The sequence below is a fragment of the Saccoglossus kowalevskii genome, chromosome 7 (genome assembly GCF_978046115.1).
Source record: "Saccoglossus kowalevskii chromosome 7, keSacKowa6.1, whole genome shotgun sequence".
In the NCBI taxonomy this organism is placed as follows: Eukaryota; Metazoa; Hemichordata; class Enteropneusta; family Harrimaniidae; genus Saccoglossus; species Saccoglossus kowalevskii.
The window spans coordinates 15995747-16017141 of record NC_140647.1 but is presented as its reverse complement, the minus strand read 5'-3'; the positions used below and the strand labels follow the sequence as shown (position 1 = coordinate 16017141).

The 21395-nt window shown below is 33.8% G+C and overlaps 1 protein-coding gene across 2 annotated transcripts; it reads right to left on the bottom strand.

Moving 5' to 3' along the window:
* Positions 1–495: 495 nt before the first annotated feature.
* On the bottom strand, positions 496–20447 carry LOC100376668 (sorting nexin-33-like). Of its 2 annotated transcripts, none has more exons than XM_002734386.4 (14): positions 20392–20447; positions 13763–13924; positions 12474–12653; positions 11151–11245; positions 10804–10894; positions 6523–6648; positions 5484–5598; positions 5025–5155; positions 4619–4722; positions 4357–4460; positions 3578–3655; positions 2304–2470; positions 1165–1279; positions 496–911 (listed from the first exon to the last, which is right to left on the bottom strand). In XM_002734386.4, exons 1-14 carry the CDS (start codon positions 20401–20403, stop codon positions 772–774), a joined length of 1620 nt encoding a protein of 539 aa, XP_002734432.1. In that variant the 5' UTR covers positions 20404–20447; the 3' UTR covers positions 496–771. The 2 variants fall into 2 exon arrangements, with proteins under 2 accessions (XP_002734432.1, XP_085357292.1); XM_085501166.1 differs by lacking the exon at positions 20392–20447 and adding an exon at positions 15842–15954.
* Positions 20448–21395: the final 948 nt, after the last annotated feature.

Sequence of the window (21395 nt, the reverse complement as noted above, 5' to 3'; positions counted from 1 at the left end):
AGTAAAAGCAGCAAATAAATATTACCAGTTTTTAGTTCTGCGTTCCATTTTTTCAAAGCTTTACACACATGTACAAGAGATAGAGTGTATAATGTTATGAAATTAAAGCCTGCATCCATTCAATGACACCATAGTGTTTTGCATAAGAAATTAGAAAACTCTTCACACCTGATATTGTGAAAAAGTTGTTATCTGGAATGCTAATGTAAAAGTCAAACTAAGACAACAACAAAATCAGTTTCAGGGTCATAACCTAATGCTTGACATCGTAAGAATATTGGCAGAAATATAATTATAGTATTTTACTTGCTTTGTACAAATTCAAATTTCATTCAGCTTATTTCTGCTTGACAGCATTTTATAAGCTGAATATTATGTGTAAACTTTTCCCTTTTTCTGACAATTTTATATTTATCCATGATTTGCATTTGACAGATTTCCATCATTCATGTTTCCACAAATACACTTTCTCACTCCACTTCACTGGTCACCATGTTTTTGTTTTGTTTTTGAGATTTTAAAATATTTTTTGAAGCCTGGCTTATTCGATACCACTGGCTTGTAATACCACATACAGTATCATGTTGTGAATTGCCCAAATAATTATGCACGACGTATTCTGCATGTTGCTTGAGATGACCCGCTATGACGCTATTCGGTAACTTGACACACATTGAACTTTGATGGAAACATGATTGGCTGATCTAGTTGCCTAGCAATGGTACGTGTTCATTCATCATTGGTTGTTTGAATTTAAAAGAAACAAATTTTTCAGAACTCGTCATACATTGCTAAAGTACGTTCTAGATTTTCGGTGATTTTCTTGTAGAATGTGATCTGCTCTCGTAAATATTTCTGCATTGTTGCCTTAAAGTCTCGCACTCTTTCTCCTTGGAAGTGATTTATCTCGGCTGAAAGAGAAATACAAATTAATTACTACATCTTACACAGAGATTTTGTTAGCCCCTGAAAGAACATTTCCCAGACACATATTCCAAATATTTCCATGACAAGGGAAGACTCCTTTCATAGTATGAATACAATACTGAAACATGGTAGTAGATAAGTATAGTGTTACCTATCACATTCTGTGTTATACAGAAATGCATTTTCAGCCAAAAGTATTATTTACAATTTTATGGAAGAACCAAATTTTCATCTTACCCATCAAAGCGTACGATACAATGTCTGCCCTCTGACTCACACTAGCAACATCACTACCATCCATTTTGTTTTCTTCTTGTAATTTTTGGCATTCCTTTACCTTTGATAGAGAACCCTGAAAAGCAACAACAAACTTTCACTCAATTATGTAAATTATGTAATCAGCATGCAATTCATAAAGTTTTTACGACTAGAAGTTATGTTCTCACACGTCTAACAAACGCCAGCGTTAACACTGTTTTTTTGTTGTGCAAATATTAGATAATCTGCTGAATTGTCTGCTCACATTCTCAACGAATCATATCACAGAAAGGTCAATAAACTAATGGAAAGGTCAGTCAACAAAATGCCCCCCCCCCCGGAAATGCATTTGCTTTGTTCCTGTTTTTCCAGGTATTTTTACACTCGAGAAGAAGACAACGACAAACGATTTATCGAGATTTCGAAGAGCAAGAAATCGCTACTTTGATAGGTCGAACAAGACCGAGAAATGATCGGTTCATATTCTCGCTATTAGCGTGTATGAAAAAGGCAGCAATAGACCCAGCAACTCGGGCGATTTGGACTCGACAACACAGAAATAACTGGTGGGAAGAAATAATGTTACGAACATGGGATAACAGAGATTGGTCATTGTATTGTGTTCACACGCCACATTGCATTGTGCAAGAGCTGGTGTGACAACGACGTTTAGGATATGGTCCACCACTTTTACGACGGTGTCAAAAACGCCGACGCCACAACAGCGTATTCTGTTCACACACACATTTTAACAACGTTCTCAAATAAAAGGCATTGTGACAACGGCTTATTTCGTCCAGTGAGAACACCAATTATGTTGACATGTTCAAAAGCAAACTGATGAATTATTTATAATCTATTTCCAGACAAAACAACTAACATTAAAGGCATTTGTGAGAGCAAAAATTAAATGTCACTCCGACTCTGTTCTTAAAGTAAATTGTTGTGTATATGTATGACATATCAGGTAATGTGTTCGTATTGAGTTTGACAGAAATCAGTCAATGCATGGACAAGGTAATGCATGATAAATGACACTAATATCAGACTGACTGACAAAACCAAATTATTAAACTGAACTACAAAACAAGACTAGCATATTAAAATGAAACTCCTACCTTGTGAACATGTAACATATCAGGAAAGGTTGACAACAATCCATCATATTCATGCAACGTTGTCATCATTGGAATTAGATCATATTGGGGTTGTGCTGCATACAGCGTACCTATATCTTCATGAGTCTTACCAGTGTGGTGAATCGCTGCTGTTAGGGCATTTGATTCTAGAAAAATATAAACATTAATGACATTGACATCGCTAGTTATTATTACAAAAGGGTTTCACAAGTAATGGATAAATATTAGATTTTACCCAATTTTACCAATTAAATACAGGTGTTTGTGACAAATTGATGGTGATCATTTGCTTAAATTTCAGGGAGATATATAGACCTCCTTGCAGAATAGCACACAGGCCTTTACATGTATGTACTACATTGCTCTCAGACAATACTTGTGAAATATAATCTCCAACTATAATCCCATACAACAACAGTTAAGACAATCAAGCAGCATGTTTGTGATGGTGGCCATCTTGAACAACATTTCACTGTGTGGAAATGGCCCATTCAATTTGTCTCTGAACTCTACATGTTTAGTGTTTGTATTGTTGGCATGTAGTGAGTGACAAATCAGTCGCCAGCAGTGAAGATAACAGAGTAGTGGGACTTTTATCAAGGTGTTTTTACACCTGGTTATTGTAGATGCAACACACCTATGCTGTACTTATTATTTGTTATTATCAGTAAAACCACATTAATAACATTTAATGTACATTGTTGTACATGATATCTTTAGAATAGAATCATATTTAGAATTTTTAGTGAGAACTAAAGTGCACTACCAGTCCAGAAAATGCACAGCACTACCAGAGCTTGTTGTGCAATTTTCCCAGGATGCCTTTAAGCATCACAGATTCACTCTCACATTCACAGACAGTAAAAGTCTTCTATATTATTACTGGGAAAAGCTTAGGTGTTATTTAAAGCGGGGGAGTCGTCACCTGCGCATGCGTCAGATAGCCATAGCGTGTCATTGTTTACAAACAAGCATCTACCAATGAGCCTTTGCATTTTTAGTGTGTGTTGTTATCGGCGCTTGGGACTCAATTCCCTCACGTGCACAGGTGACGACCCTCCCGCTTTAATTCATTGCAGCAAAATTAATATCCGAAGGATGATATCATATGAGTAAAAAAAATATTGAAAAAATGATTTCTACAATGTTTGATTTTTTTGTTCATTCATTCATTCATTCATCCATCCAACCAGTCTTTCATTCTTTCATTCATTCATTCACAGATACTAACAGAGAATAATACCAAGACTAACCTGGGAAGTTATCAAGTTCGAAGGAATTTGCTAATGCATTAAATGCATTACCAAGCTTATTAAACTCTTTTCTGAAAGCTAGGATAAAAAAAACAACAAATATCAGAATGAGCATTTAGGATTTGCAATCAAAATACTGTCTTGGCTTCAACATTTGTGCATACATTTACATAAATGAAAGTTTATATGTGCTTCTATTGCACATAAAAATGTTAAAAGAAATAGAAATAAATTAAATGTAGGTATCATGAAATCATGTTGATTTCAAAAATCAAGAAACAAAAAAACAAAAATACATTTAAACTTGAAAAATGTTTCCCTAAAAAAGTTTTGGAAAAATTTGTAATGTTGAAAGTGTTAATACAATTTTTAAAAAAATGATGTATAAAATCTGTTCACAACAGACTAGTTCTAGTTCTACTATTCACACAGATTTGTTCTGTATCATAGACTTTTGTTGTACTATATACTTATAATTGTAATTGGGAAAAGTCACAAAGAAAACATCCTGTCAACTCTCTGACATTTCAAATTGTGACTTTTTCTAATGCTTATACCTGTAGCATAGTGTTTTTGTTTTTAAATTATTCTATTGAATAACAGAATTAATATTCTTAGATTTGTATTTGTATGATGTAATCTGTCTCAAATTGGTACATGTACACTCAAAATATAACAAAGCAAATACTAAATTTGCCTGGCCATGTGTTTTTTTTTACTGCTTTAAAATTAATATCTACATTCCTTCTTAATAACTGATAAAATTAAAATTAACTTACGCCCCTGGTGTTTCTTCTCTCGATCGTGTGAAACTTGTAGTAGTTTACTCACACTATCATCCATACTTTTAGTAAATTTACTGAAGTGCTCATGTTGAGATTCACTGCATAAAAAAAGATTCACAAACACTGATTATTCAAGCTACATTGACAGCCATACGGGACCAACAACTAAGTCTTTAAACATGACAAGTTCATTCATAGACTCTATATTAAGTCATCCAATCAAGTAAATCTTGTTATGATAATAGAAAGCACTTACACAGTGGCTGCATCTAAAGGATGTGGTGGTGGCTGAATGGCCAAGAAGATGGTGGATCCAACAAGGTCATCTTTCTCAGCTCTCCGCTTTCCGGCTTTCCACATCTGTCAAATAAAGTTTAAGGATTATGCACGTCATTATTCCCGCAAATCCACGATTATATTTTTTGCAGATTGAACACACTTATATGAATTCATTAACTCCTTTACAGTAATACAAAGTAGAAATGTAATTTTAAGAGCATTCAAGAAAAACAAAATTCACAAAAGTCCCTGTGAACAATTATATTTTTCAATACTACATAATATTCAGATATTCACTTGTGAAAAGTTCTTGTATCATCAATGACCAATTCACAAATTTTGTAATCTTGGAATCATCTTCAGAAATATAGCAAAATTATTACCTTGTCATCTGTGCAAGTTAAGAAATGGGTAAATACAGCTGCTCTGGGTATAATAGGGTGCTTAGTCATCCGGTCTAACCAAGCCTGTAACTGATTCATTCTCCCTTGAATGAAATCATCTTCATAACGACCTAGAAGAGCCAAATTGACAGGAATGCATGCATGTATATTAAAATTATTATGCATTGGACCAACATGCCTGGCGTCAGAAATTATAAACAGTCGAATTAATAAATCTTTCTGTTCTAGCTGTCAGTACTAATAATTCATCTATGCGTTCAGCGACAAGGTACCCAGACAATCAATTATCCGAACAGTGAATCATTTTCTAACGAGTGAGTATATATTAGTACAGAGTATAAATAAAATTATAAATGCAAATTATTTAATTCTTAGACTTTTTTTTTTTTAAGTGTGTCTGACTAAATTCTTAAAATCACTGTTTACTCAGTTACTCACCTGTGATTTGCTTGTCTGGCAATGGAGGCACGGCAACAAAAGCAAATTTTTCTACTAATCTATTGTACAACCAATCAAAGTGTTTATACCTTCTACTAACTTGTATATTCGTATTCTACGTAAACAAAAAAAAAGTGTGTATATTTTTTTTATTATTTTCAGTTTTCTTGATAGAATTTTTCTAATTAAAAGTGAAATTAACATGTTAATCAAATTATTTATTACTAGCATTTTGAATACATTTGAAGGAAATTTTCTTGTGAGGAAATGAACATTGCCTATAATCTACACAGTGTTTTCTCACTATGCATACTCCACTATAAATGCCTAGGTATGATGCTAATAATATCTCATTATCTCATATTTAAATTTTGCAAACATCGAATACTATGGAAAATCTTGAGAAATAAAATACTTCATGTTCATTTTTAATCAACCAATCAAATTTCAGGTCATTAGCTGAGTGCAAGTAATGATTACTAGCATCGTGCATAGTAGTTACGGTAGTGGAGTGGTATATGTATATACATAGATTCTAGGCAAGAAATATTAAGGCACGTAATATCATTATACTGCCATATTCAACTTTTTGAAAGTTTCTTGCAAATGAATTTTAAATGTTTGTTTGCTAATTACTATTTTAAATTTAAATAAACTAAACGCAACATAAATTTAACATTGTTTATACATTTTTTGAGTTTCAAATTGTTATGAACATTTTGAACCAAATTTGAACAGCAATATTTTATAATGACAATGCACTAATGAGACACTGTACCTAAGCTCTGCACAGCACACAATTATATTCAAAACATTCAACACAAAATGTTGTTACTGAAAGAATAGATTTAATTATTACTACATATTACTGTACTGCATATTTATTTTTAATACTTATGATGCAGTGTATCCATGCTGTATTTTATGGCAACAGGATAAATCCTCATCGTGACTAAAAATATCTTCCATACCCTCACAAGCTTCAGGGCATTTTGTAATGGGAGATATCAAGAGATATTAACATGAGACGACTACTTACTGATGGCGTAACTTGATAACAAATATAACTTTTAACTCCTTTGTATTTACTTTCTTTTTTCGGATTAGCTATCGTACATGTGAATGGCTCTGGGTTGACTTCCCACATCGGACCTGATTCAGTTTCCTAGAAACGAAGAGAACAATGATGAAGATATTTCAAAAAAAGCATTATGGATTCAAAGATGTATATTGCATTGTCAATTAAGACATAGTTTCTTACAAAGTGAAGACTGATAAATGCAGTTATTGACTGAATCAAATCGGTTAATGCATGTGACATCTTAGTAACACAGGAAAAAATATTTTCAAAAACAATATGGCAGCCAAATATCTAACCATCACTGTTATAAAATCAACCCATTATGCTTACTTGTGTTAAGATTATAAAATCAATCACTCTATTGTATGTCTGGGAAATCTTAGAGACAGACAGATGGGCTGATTAATAAAAAAACTTAATCCCAGTTATAAATAAAAGAAATCTACATATACATGCATAGATTGAAAATGCTCAGACTGTTATTGATTCTGTTTCTGGAATAATACAAACAGGGCGCTAAACATAATTTTAATTCAGGTAAAACTAATGAGCATGTACCTAATGATTTCAGAAAAGTTCATGTATTAGTCACGAGTGGAAGGCAATATTGTCTAGCAAATATAATACATGTGAATGAATAAATAATGTAATTGGTGCACCAATTGTCAGAATGATAAAAAACATGTGGTGTGGATAGCGGTGGGTGGTTTCATTCATATGTATATACAGGTGACTCAAGTCCTGAATTTGGAAGTTTGTAAATATATCCTTAGAGGGACATTCTGTTTAGTACAATTATAGTTATCAACAGTTTGAATGCAAATTTATATTAATAATACCAAACATACAAATTCATTTACATCTAGAACATAGTTTGAATATACTTTAGATAGTGAAACAATCACTAGATTTATTTTACCAGTTTTGATGGTACAGAAATATTCACTGGGTTTAAAATTTACTGGTTTGTGAAGAAAAGAATATATACTATGGTTATATTTTGCATATTCACTAGGTTTTAATTTAGAAAGTTTAGCTATCAACGAAGTAAGCAGCTAATAATTAAGCCCTGTACAGTACTATTAGATTACGCAGACACATTCTTCATATACTGTGAAGCCTGCAGTAAAGGTAACCAACAGAAGCAACAATAAAGGTGAGTACAATAGTCAATTATTTAAAAAGTTTATAAAGACTTAATGTGTTCATTTAAAGCATTAAGCACACAAATAAACCCAACAGAATATTTTATTTTTGCTTGCGATTGATTTACGCTGTTTTCGTTGAAGGGTTTATTCAGTGAAAATAAAATCCAGCAAATATACTTTTTTTCCCTATATTTTACATTCCACACATCAACAATCAGTGAAAATAAACTCCATACAAAACACCCAACAAATCTTTTCAGTGAAAATTAATTCCAGCTAAATTTTTTTTTTTTTAACCAGTACTGGTATAGGTTTAATGAGAGACACCTGAGTTAATACAATGATGAATGCCATTAAGAAATACTAAATCTCTAATTAATGAGAAACTGTATGCAAAAAACATTAATTTATTTTAAATCTATTGATATACCTCCTCCATTTAGACATGGAAAACTGCCATTTATTAATTTTTTTCTGCCAAACTTTTTTTTTAAATTCCTCAATTTTTTTGTACTTTGCTTTTCCCCAGAAATGGACTTCTCAATGCAAGTGCAACCACTAATTTTCAAACTGAGTAAGACACAGCGAATACAAAAAAAATTAATAAATTTAAAGTTAATATTTTCTGTGAAATCTTTAGTAAAATTTGGAAATTACACACGACCACTTACAACATTGAATGACACTAAATATCAAAGTAGCTTTGTTGTTCCTCAATAAACTAAATGCTTTATTGACCCCGGCCAAGTAAATAAAATAATGTCATCTAATACACACTACTAGAAGTCACTGATATTTTACTATGTTTTTGCTAAGAGCAATATGCAGGCAATACTGGCTCATGTTACCATGGTTCCTAACACAAATTTGTTTTAGTTACATTATACAGTGCTAGCTGAATATAAGCATACTTTTTGATGGTGATACCCAAGTTCCCCAGTCATAGAAAAAAAACACTGTTTTATAATGGTAGTACATGTATTAAATGACAAGCAGCCTGTCAGCTGAGATAGCTCCGCTGTTAGCAATGCACATGGCAATTAAAGAACAGAAGATATCATTAGAAAATGAACAAATCTGAGAGAGGTCCACATGTAGTACCTATATGTATAATATATCAAAGTAATTGGACTTGCGGTTTTCAACAAGAAGTCGAAAATATCACTTTTTACCAAAAATTACAAAAATATTCATCAAAATTAGAGAATTGAAGATATCATTACAAAATGAACAAATCTGAGAGAGGTCCACATGTAGTACCTATATATGTAATATCAAAGCAATTGGACTTGCGGTTTTCAACAAGAAGTCGAAAATATCACTTTTTACCAAAAATTACAAAAATATTCATCAAAATTAGAGAATTGAAGATATCATTACAAAATGAACAAATCTGAGAGAGGTCCACATGTAGTACCTATATATGTAATATCAAAGCAATTGGACTTGCGGTTTTTAACAAGAAGTTGAAAATAACACTTTTTACCAAAAATGACAAAAATATTCACCAAAATTAGAGAATGAAATCAACAAATCTAAGAGAGGTCTACCCAAGGTACATATACACCAAGTATCAAAGCATTCAGGCTTGTAGTTTTCAAGAAGAAGTCGAAAAAGTAAAACATTGACACGGACGACCACGGACAATCACTCATATAATAGGCTCAGCTCGACAAAGTCGACAGTGGGGCTAAAAAAGGAAAAAGCTACACGACAAACAGTTAACTTTTAGAATTATACTTAGTCAGGCAAAAATTACATTTTCCATGACACTTTACTATGACATTATAAGTATAGCATATCAATATGGCATCTGAATGTAGCATATATTCCAGCACAAGGCAGTGAATAAGTACAAAATTATGTAAATCTAGAGAAAATGACTATTTTTATCTGTGCAATTCAGACTTATTTTAATCACTTCAAATCTCTTCCACAGGTGTGGTCTGGTTAATTTTCAAAGCAGAGTAATATTAGTAAGCCGAACTGAATGTGGTGAGCCAGACAGACCAGAATGTGGTGAGCCAGATAGACCAGAATGAGGTGAGCCAGACATCTATTTTTCGCATCATGGAAGACACATTTCCACAATAAAACACCCTATGAATATACTCAGGGATTACAAAAATGCAGGGTATTATTTCCTGTCTATGTTAAAGATTAACTAGAATGTAAATTTACTCTGACTCAAAATTAAATTAAAACTTGCTATGCATAAGAGGAATGTCTGTAAGTATAATGTACATAATAAACTCAAGAAACATTCTTTTCTGAGAGGTATCAATTTATTACTGATTCAATATAGTCTTAATTGGTTATTAATTAAACCAAACACATTATGTTAATTATAAATAGTACTATGAATAGTTTTTAATTGGAAAGCTGAAAAGGTAAATGTATACAAATTAAAAAGCCAAAGCAAAATCACTTTTTAAACCAATTAAATTGTTTCAGGTCTATAATTTTAGTGTTCATTATTAATTTTAAATAATAAATAACCCCTCTGGGAACATAGTCGCAATATTTTACAGCAGATTTTATTTAACTATGTCATCTCAATCACCTGACCAGCTTGCACCATACTAGGGTTTGTTCAAGTCATAAATACCAATTGCAAAAAGTGTTAAATTTTATTAATACATGTATATGCAATGTTTTCATAATTTTTCACTTTATACTAAACACACCAGTTGTCGCTATATAACTGCAGATCCTTGGCATTTTTTTTTCGTATCAGTCAAAAAAAATATGTTGGTTTTCAAAACTACTGATCCTACACGACAGGGGTTGATTTCCAACACTTCTTGCAATCTTTATACTATTATGAGATGAGATATGCAAATAAATAAATTTTAAGAGTGATATGCCAAGTATGAGATGTTAGTAGTGAAGTACTTACATGAATCCTGATATGCCAAGTATGAGATGTTAGTAGTGAAGTACTTACATGAATCCTGATATGCCAAGTATGAGATGTTCGTAGTGAAGTACTTACATGAATCCTGATATGCCAAGTATGAGATGTTCGTAGTGAAGTACTTACATGAATCCTGATATGCCAAGTATGAGATGTTCGTAGTGAAGTACTTACATGAATCCTGATTTGTTGTTCAACTGGTACATTGGCCTTAGCATTACCTAGAATGTAAGCTTCACCTCCTGTCTTCACAAAAGTTGAAAAACTGAAGAAAAAAAACAAGAGAAAAAAGCTGATAATGACATGATGTCACACAATGTACCATCCTCATACTTGTGATAAATTGGGAGGAAATATCACAATGGGCACGTAAAGATAAATGTTACAATGTTCAACATTGAATGTCATTATTTTATGCAATTTGAAACAGTGTGCAAAGTACAACCATGTGACGATGTCGTATTTACCACAGCAAAAAACAATTACTCACATGATTCAGCCAAAAGAATGAAATGACTCACCGACTAAATCCTTTTGGTTTGATAGTGGCTGTTTTGCTGTCTGTCCTTCTTGCAACACTATTGGTGCCAGTATCTGTTGGAGATCCAACTGCATGCTATAAATAAACATAAGTAAGGTGATTGCTTGCATGTACGAGCATGAGGTTGGGTTTATGTTGATCATCAATGAAAAACCATTGGCAGACTTCGATGATTTTGATCAAATTATGCAATAACACAGCCAATGGTAATACAATATGAGTATAGTATCTGTGTGCAAACTTTCAACTGAATCAGGCATTATATTGAGAAATCAACATGAATATAAACAAAATGACCACCAGTCGGCCATTTTCAGTTGAATCTTGAAACAAATATGATGTGCACTTGTAACCCAATATGCATTATCCTGATACAAAATTCGAATAAAGTCGTTTAGCAAACTTCTATACCAAAATGGCTACCAGTCAGCCATATTTTATCAAATAGTAATGAAAATTGGTGTACATATGTAAGTCATAATACATGGTCTTTGTGTTGATAATCTTGAATAAAAACAGATGAATGAATGGACAGACAGAACCCAAATAAACCTCCACCTGAATTACAATCAAGAATATTAGAATCTCTGATAGGTGATAAAAAAACGGTATCATTGGTCTGCGTCAATTTGAACAATTTGGTGTAACTTGATTTTGTAATTGACACACAGCTGAAGCTGATTACCAATTCGGTAACATCGGTTGTACTGGTAATATTCTTTCAAATTTTATGTTTAACAATCTGTGTAACAGCGGATGATAGTGTGATTTTGATGCATACAAACACATCATTCTCCAGTCATCAGGTGACTTTGACAATGGCAGCATTCCTTAAGATTTGTGGAGATCAAACCAACCAAAAATTGTCACAAACATCTACTATAGATTGTAGTTACATAACATTAAACATGTATTGCTAAAGTTTTTCAGTTTTAATACTGGCAAGCTCAAGTGTTTTGCACAAAGAATTATTATTCAGTTCAGTTCAGTCTTAGAAAAAAAGAAATCTTTGCATTTAACCTAAAGTAACATACTAGGCACAAGCAATGATATACTGGTTCCACATTTAAGACTCTGCTTTTTCACTCTTTCAGAATGTATAGAAATATGAATTTGATAAATAAATCCTCTAATGATAACTGGGGGATGACATCAGCAGTAACTTTTGAGTATCAAAAGATTAGATCCTCATGACTAGGATTGATACATTACTCTGCCTGAATTCACTCAAGGTTGCTGACCCAAGAGAAAATATTTCTAGGTTATATATAATTATGATTTTTAAAATGTCTGCAATACTTACTTGTCCCCTGCCATCAGAGTATGTACTACTATCGTCATCATCCCAGTCATCTTCATCCCAATCATTATCGGGTGTACCACCATCGTACGTCTGTGAGTTCTGCCCATCATACTGATCTGCTAGTGGTACTGGAAATGCTGGTGGAGGCGCTGATGGCGGTGGGTGTCCACTCGTTATTAACTATAACACAATAAGAAGTCGGTTACAGTCAAATTAACATTTGATCCATTCATTAATAGTCACCTTGACTGTTGAATTTATAGGCCCCATACTTTACATAGCAATATAATATGCATGTGATTACAACATCTACCTCTCTTACAACTTTTCTGAGAATTATTCGGACTGTCAGTTAGCTTGTAACTTTGCAAAACTCTTGGCTTTTGATTTGCTCACCATTTGTCTGATAGCAAGCTGTGTGGGATTCACTATTTTTATAAAGAATGTTAACATAGAACTAAATTGGCTAATCTATAGTTCCTATTCAATAACTTTCCGTCATTTCTTGAGTATCGATATCTACGATGTATGTGATTCAAGAAATATTAAAACACTTCAAAAAAACCTGTTCATGTATTCAAATGAACGTAGTATAACAAAATGTGTCAATGAAACGGCTCCGTCAATTCTAAATTGAACAAAAAACAAAGTGTTTTGCAAAAGTTGCATGCCATCTTGCTAACAGACATTTCAAAATGATTCTGAGAATGGATGTGAAACCACGATAATCAGATTATACAAATATGCGAGTCATTGAAATGTGCAACATTCCACGGCATCCCATCACTATCAGTGACAGTAGCCAAGGAACAAATAAAGATCAACATTTACATATAATTAATTATCAACGTGCACAAATCATTGAAATTGAGAATGTAATGAGTTATACTATTAGAAACAGATAACATACCCTGTTCCACTTAGACTACATAAACATAAAAATGAAACTAATAGGTAACCTCATTGTTATATATTCATTCTTTCCGTTCCCTATTTCATTCATCTACAAATTAAATCCTACAAACATGTTCTCCAACTACTAGTAAGTTGAAAAAATTCTATTCATAAGCTACCGTAATCTTGTTATTGTCCAAACAACTATACATTAGCATATTTTCTTAATTTCCAACTAACCATCACAAATCACAAAGGTGACAATATAACTTATAAATATTGACAGAAAAAGCATCTATATTTTTTTGCAGGCATTCAGTGAGCAAGGGAATTGAAAGTGTGGAATGTCAATAAAAAAGAATACTTTGTTAAAAACATGTCATATTGAAATATACCTCAACATATGCAGCAGGAAAGAGACCGCTTTCACCTCGGTCTGTGTATCCTTCCCACCATCCTTCCCCTACATCTTGATTTGTCACCGTGAGAATGTCATTTTCTTTCACCGATAGCTCACCATGAATGGTGTCACCTTCAAAGTCATACAAGGCTTTTGCCTAAAATGATACCAAAAGAAAACTTATTTCAATTCAATAAGTACAGTAAAAACATAGTACAGTGAAAAATTTGTAGGATTTCTTAGGGAATATATATACATTTGTGTATTATTCGTTCTAGTGGTAGTGCATACTTTTGCATGTAAGTAAATGACAGAGGCATGTTGAAAGTGAATACAAGTCATATTTTAAAGATCCAGTATATAATAAATGCATTAATTTTGGTTTACTTGGTCTTATAATCTAGCAAAAATGATAAATTTCATATTTGTTATCAGCATGTACATGCCTTGTACGATATATAACCTCTGGTTATGCAACAGAACACTGCTGCTGATTTCCAGCAATTACATAATTGGAGGACGTACATGTGTAGCTGCGTAAATGCATTGTGGGTAACATTTTGGCTATCATAGTAGATTAAGACATTTGTTCTGGTAATGCAGACCATAGCTAGTGGACCAGATGATCAAGATGTTAACAGTTCCCACCATAAAACTACATCTAATTTGCTACTACAACCAAAATCATTATTTTCATGAGTGTCCCATATCTCTTTTTCATTCAAAATTTTGACAAACTTTAAAAATTTCCATGGAAACAATGATCTTTCCATATCGCATGAAATCCTAATTTGGCATCCAATTTAGAAATGTCCTTTTCAGAAGAGAGTGTTAGCTATGACATTTCTTTACACTATAATTCAAATCACTTTTGAAACAGTCAAAAAACCTGTAAAATAATAAAGACCCCTCCATGACAAGAGTTAGTTACCAGAGGCATAGGTACATATAAAACACTGTATTCATTACTACTATGGTACAAGATAAAATGGAAGATAGATTTTTTTCTAAAATGTCATACTATTTCAGAAAAATAATTTATTCAAGATTTTGATACCAAAATATTAATAAAACAAACAATCAAAGTCTTAGAATAGAATTGATCAAATTTCAAAAGTAACACTACCAGAATATATAAACACAAATTTATGATACAACAGCTGAATTGAATAGGAGGTTATAATTTGATTCAAGCTCAGACTAGTAATACAACAGACTCGCAACGCGGCGTTTTCTTTTGAAGTAATGCGTGCCACGTTTGTTTAAGTTATCAGTTCTTATCGTACCGAGTAAACGTTGCTGAGCAACAACATTTTCATTATATTTCACAAAATAACGCGAAATCTATTCATATTACAATCAACTATCGCGATGCATCGCGAGACATAAAGACAGGAAGTGGCATTGACGACAGTAGTTGATAGTGAACTTCGAAAATGGCATTTACGGAAAAATTTGGCGAATCTGAGGACGATAATTACGAGTGGGAAGCTATTTTAGGAGAACATTTAGACGAAGATAATGACAATTTTTCTGTAGAACTTTGCAACCCCTGGTCGATCTCGTGTTTTTCATTTCCTGAAATTAAGAATAAGAAGAAATATACTGGGCTATTTTTATACAAAACTATGACGGAAGTCAAACAAAATCAGTGAAACTCGAAATAGCAACAATACTGACACACAATAGAAAATTGAAACAGTCACTGAACAATGCGTAAATCGCGTACTATGAAGTCGAACGCGACAAAAATAACACACCTCCAGTTTTTACCGTTACCGGATCACGCTGATTCACTGAGAGAATTAGTATGTACATGACACTAGCTATCTGATGTTTCGGCATCCCGGAACACGAAAACAAAACGGGTAACACACAAAGAAGTATGATCGTTCAAAACGCAGCGATATGCTCTCTCCGAAAAAATATTGGAAACCTTCCGCAAAATCCGCAACGGCGAGAAATATCGTTTCAATGTTGCTCATTATATATTCAAAAACTATTTGAGGTAAACACTAACACATTCAGTTACTTGTAACTCCCCTGATTCTTGGTCGATTCTTAAAATTCTTACCCAGCTGCAAAGGTCAAAATGTCCAGAACGCATCTCCCGTTTTTTTAAAAAATATCCGGATCCGTTTCACGAAGAAATACGCAATTTCCGAAGAAGCGCGAAGTGTGCAGAATATCCAGTGTTCGGTAAACTTCGACGGTGTCTATGCCAATGCTACAGAGCGTGGCACACATAGCATATACAATTAAGCCGATTAACACCTTTAACAATAGGCGTTGCGAGTCTGTTGTATTACTAGTCTGAGATTCAAGTATGTACTTTGCTTTACACTTCAGGGTGTGTCCAACAAAGGTGTGGAATGGGGTGATTCACGAATATACAATAAACAGTGCTTCGGTATATATCGCTGTTTACTCAATAAATTGATAATCCGTCTGACCATGTTTACTACACGGAACAGTTAGTTCCGAATTCGGTAACACACACCCGGAAGTGCAATAAAATACGTTTGACGTCACATCAATGGGGGTTCACCTGAATTGCGTCACCAATGAATAGCACTACGCGTCAACACGAACAACACTCTCACGTTTCCACGCAAGGCTGTAGACAGATCGAAACGTGAAACTGTCGGTGATGTCAAAAGTGCGTAATATTGTCAGTATCGCTGAATAATAACAGTAGTAAAATTGTGTATTACTTAATTCAGGAAGTTGGAGCAAAGTAAACCTTTGAACTCCAAGAATAACTAATTAAATGACTAATTGTATGAAATGTCATCTAAAGATGTTAAGTTGTTAAAACTGATCGAGGTCAAACGTAAGTCAATAATACCGTATTTTGTTGACAGTGTTACTTAAAGTGATAAGATTCGTCGGTGAGTCAGGCCTAGTCGACAGCGTCACGGGTCATTCCAGTTTTTATCCACACCCCCCCTACGGATGGATATTAAGGTTAAGACACCCTATGGATTCAAATCCACCATTCAGGTGTCGGATTTTTGTTAACTAACACACCCCCTGGAAACTACTGATTTGACGTGTACGGATGGGTATGTGAAAAAATTATACCCCTCGGATACACACAAAAACAGAACCCCTCGGAAAAAAAGCAGTGTGACTTGCAAGTGGCCTACTTGGGTCTTCTAATTATAAAAAAGAAATTGGTGAATTGGGATGGTATGTTGCGAAGAGCAGTGCAGTTAGAAGGAGTCAATGATTTTTTTGGAGAGGGGGGGTCTGCACAACTAGAGTGATGTCATAATATGATGACGTCACCTAGAGGGATGTGTGTGTCCCACATTGTTTTGTGCACCTGATTTGCAAATCGGTCCGAAAATTAGTTGAATGACTTTTGTCATTGGTGTTGATTTTTTTTTTATTGTGATATGTCTCTAGTAATTGCAATCATGTAGAAGTACGTTCAACTGAATGGTCAGGTAATTTGCAGACTGATTCACAAATCATATGTATGAGGCAATATGGCGCTCAGTGTAAATGCAAAAATATACATCTAGAGTGCATATATACATGTAGAGTGTTATATAATAACATTTTTTTATTGCTCACAATTTGCTTTATACATAAAAGCAAGCAAGGTCTAATGACTATTGGTAAAACTTTAATACACAGGTTTACTGCTTTGGATTTAATGTCACAAAAACATTAATTTAAAGTTGTATATATTATGTTTTATATTTAGTTGAAAGCCCTTTGTAAATAGGTTAGTTTGACCCCTTAACTAAATCCAAAAACAAAATCCAGGACAACATCTATGGGTTTTGCCTGAAAAATGGCCAAGTTATTTAAGTTAGGAAAACAACTTAAATCCCATGATGCAACAGTGAGTAACTTACCAACATTGGCCTGTGGAGTCTGGCTGCACATTAAAAGCGTAAACTAATGAAAAGAAATGTTATAACACAGCGAAACTTAGCGAAAAAGTATTGTGATAACAGTAGAACCTGCCAGCAGTACAAAAGTTCATAGTTTATTTACAATGTTGAATTGAGACTCCCTAAGTTGTTGAAAACTCAAACCAACTGGTTTCAGGCCTTATAATGTATGCTGTAAACATATTTCTGAAAAGAGGAAATGATCAATTTTCAACAAAAATTAAAACATAATACAACTTTAAAACCTAAATGTTCATATGATATGTCAAAAGTTTGATAATTATAATTGTGAACAGTCCTCAATACTTTTGCCCTGAAATATTGAACCATTTTGGTGTGACAAAAGACACAAGTTAACCAATTAATACATAATGTATGTATTTATGTATTGTCAACTTCAGCTAAGGGTAGGCATGGGTAGACACACTATGGACGCATGCGTAGATGACAACTCTCCCGCTTTAAATGTCAGTGCATGAACTCTGGAGGTCATTGCCCATCGTCGCATGTAATTCAAACATGTGGATATCAGTTGAAATGTACATGAATAATGTAATCGAAGTGCGCTGCCCAGAGTTTATTATATTATAGTAAAATTTAAACATTGCGCATGATATGGTATGTTATTGTATGGTTTAAATTGCATATTCATTTCATTTCGAATAAAATAATTCACAATAGGAACATCGATGAAGTATTTAAAATATTTTCCCGACATTCAGTAGACACCTGACTACTATCTTTTTCAATGATTTAAATGCGCACATGTGTAAGTTTGCGTAATTATTACGAATGCAACATTATCAAGTCGGTAATATTGAGATACTCACAGACCCAATACCCCGGGTCAGTACCCTAACAATAGTAAAAATAACTTGAGTTTGCGTAATTATTATGAAAGCAATTACAATGTTGAACTATTAATCAGAGCCGGTACAATATTGTAAACAAAATTGCGTAGTTAGAAAAGCCAGTACAGAGTTGTGTACAAGTTGCGTAATTACAGTACCGTCGGATATCATAACAATTTTACTAGAACGACACACGAGGCAAGAACGAAAGGGGTTGCTAAGGTAACGTGCCAAACTTCGGTCAACATACACTTGATGTCAGCATCGCAGCGCAGCAAGTTTCGCAAAGAAGTACTTGAATTCAATTGCGCCCAAAATGATGTCGCTGATCACTCAGTTGTCGCGGCGTATGTTGTACCAAATTTTGACTTCGGCTTTTTTTTCTAAGTGCATGTTCTTGTTCACGTAAAATGCGACCTCTCACCAATGTATTAAAACACTTTGAATTTATACTTTGCGTGATTATATTTGGTCTACGCGGAACATTAAACTTTCTAAACATTAATATCTGAGACCATGCATGATGTATATTCACAAAATCATATTTTATATTATGTACGTCTTTCATTCCAAGGCTCAGGCAAATAAAACAAATGTTCTTCTGCCAACTATTATAGACTAGTTTCCAAGCTTTTGACTAAGCAAAATTTATTTAATTTTCCATTTGAAATTTTTGTGATCCTTGTAATTTCCCAGTCCTTTGTGTTCATTCATGGTCTTGACAATAAATGTGAATTGCCGTGCGAGCCTACCATACACGACCGTGTATGTACTAGTAAGGGTGCCTCTACAGGGTAGTTGCGCGTGGAAAAGGTGAGACGCAGTTTTGTATATATGCCACTTGCGCGTACGCCCAAATCAGACTTGTGCATGGCATTCTAATGATAACCTGCGCGCAAACCAGACTTACGCGTGTGAATAAAATAGAGTTAGAATAAAGGGAATGAACGCGAAGCTTTCTAATTATGCCAGCCAGTAAAATACAGAGATTTAAAATATTATAAATAAAATGTATACAAGTGTTGTAATGTCCGATGTAATAGCCACATGTCGAGTTGAGTTTATTTTAATTTATAATGTGAACTATTCATGGATGCCAATGAAATTTGAGAACAACTGCAATGTACAAGTAAGTCAGACTCTTTTAAATGAATGTATCAAGTATACACATGAATTAGTATTTGCCCCAACACATTAGTTTATTCTTTATTCTAAGTTGCGACTGATATGTTTGTGTGGGCTTGATCGACACAGTAGTAGAATAATAAATAAATTTTGTTGGATTAAAACAGTTTGCAAGCAGGGGTACAGCCACGTATGACTGCATGCATTTTAAAAGGGCGTAAACCCTCCCCCAGGTCTCTTGGCTGACAGTTTTTTTTTTTTACAAACCTACCCCTTGGAAGCTTAAAAATTACGACCGCATGGATTCACATCATCTGTGGGGAGTGTGGATAATATGAAAAAAAAAATTAATCAAAAATATGACCCCCCTCGGAATTAAATCATCTGTAGGGGTGTGGATATAGAAAAAAAAATAGTCAAAAAATGACACCTCTCGGAATTGAACCATCCATACTTTTTGTAGAAATATGACCCCTCGGATTTAAACCATCCGTAGGGGGGGTGTGGACAAAAACTGGAATGACCCCACTCCCATCACAACATATCGTCATCACAGCCCACAAACATTATGTCATTTATTCACAAAACACACTCCCAAGACACGATAGACAATCGAAAAAGTGGGTATAATCGTTTAATGACAACAGTTGTGTGTATACTAGTTGCTCTGGGAAGATTTCTATAATACATAGCCAACATATTAAACGTTCTAGAAATGGGTAGTACCAGAATGCACCTACCTTCAACGCCATATTGGAGTCGCCTGACCTGAGCCAATGGGGTCATGTGATGAATGGACGTGACCTGAGCAGAAGACTACCTAAGTTGTCCAAAATTCACATCAACTCTGTACGGTCGGCTCCCGGGTGAGACGCAATTTTCCAAATAGTTTTTTTTTTTTTGCATTTGTTCCCCGTATTTGCTGTTACGAACGACAGACGTACAGTCCTAACTTTTATACTAGTAATCACCCCGGCAAAACAAAACATATTATTTTGGACTATATTATATGAGCTGGGTCAAGTGTTTTGGGTAGGATTGTCCCGAAATCAGATATATAAATACAGAAGGCACAGGTCACATGTCCCAACGGTTATATTATTTTTTTTAAACTTCTCAACAGAACATACGTAGGCCAAAATGAACATAACAAAATCCAAGATATGATTAAGATGTTATTATTTTGTTGAAAGATCTTGAAAAGTTGAAATAAGAATATAATTTATTTTTCAATAATACAATAAACGACTCCATTAGTTTGTTAAAAGTGGTACAAAGAACACCAAAATTAACTGGCTGAATCAAAATATAATTTGAGAAAACTATGCCGAACACTCTTTCATTGTGTTTGGCCGTGTTTGTATTGCCATAGCTATGCGTTATGGTGCGTTTTGACATCGTTGCGTGCAACTATCGTGTAGCAGAGATAACTTTCGTGCAATTCGTGTTTTGTTTTTGTTTTTATTTATTTATTTTTAATCGCCGGTAGGCTGATTCGTCTAAAAGTAATTTGTCAATTATCTTGAACAGGGCGCTCGTTTATCGCACAGAAATCAATGCCAACATGAAGATGCTCATCTGTTGCGTCATAAAGCTACTTTTAACCGTTTGGATGAACAAATCAGCTACCTGCTCAGGATATGAAACATATTATAATTCACTGCAGTTAGTAGCTGTACATTGTATATGAGCCAATCATTGGAAATGTTACAGTTTGTTTGAAAACAAATATTTGTTTTGCTGT

What these genes read in the sequence shown, in the direction of transcription:
- LOC100376668 (XM_085501166.1), bottom strand. Translation starts at nt 15,874, where the DNA reads ATGCGTTCTGGACATTTTGACCTTTGCAGCTGG. An exon ending in GCCAGACAAGCAAATCACAG is followed by an intron (nt 5,156 to 5,483) that starts GTGAGTAACTGA and finishes TGGCTCTTCTAG; the next exon opens with GTCGTTATGAAGATGATTTC. An exon ending in ATATGTTACATGTTCACAAG is followed by an intron (nt 1,280 to 2,303) that starts GTAGGAGTTTCA and finishes GTTGCTTTTCAG; the next exon opens with GGTTCTCTATCAAAGGTAAA.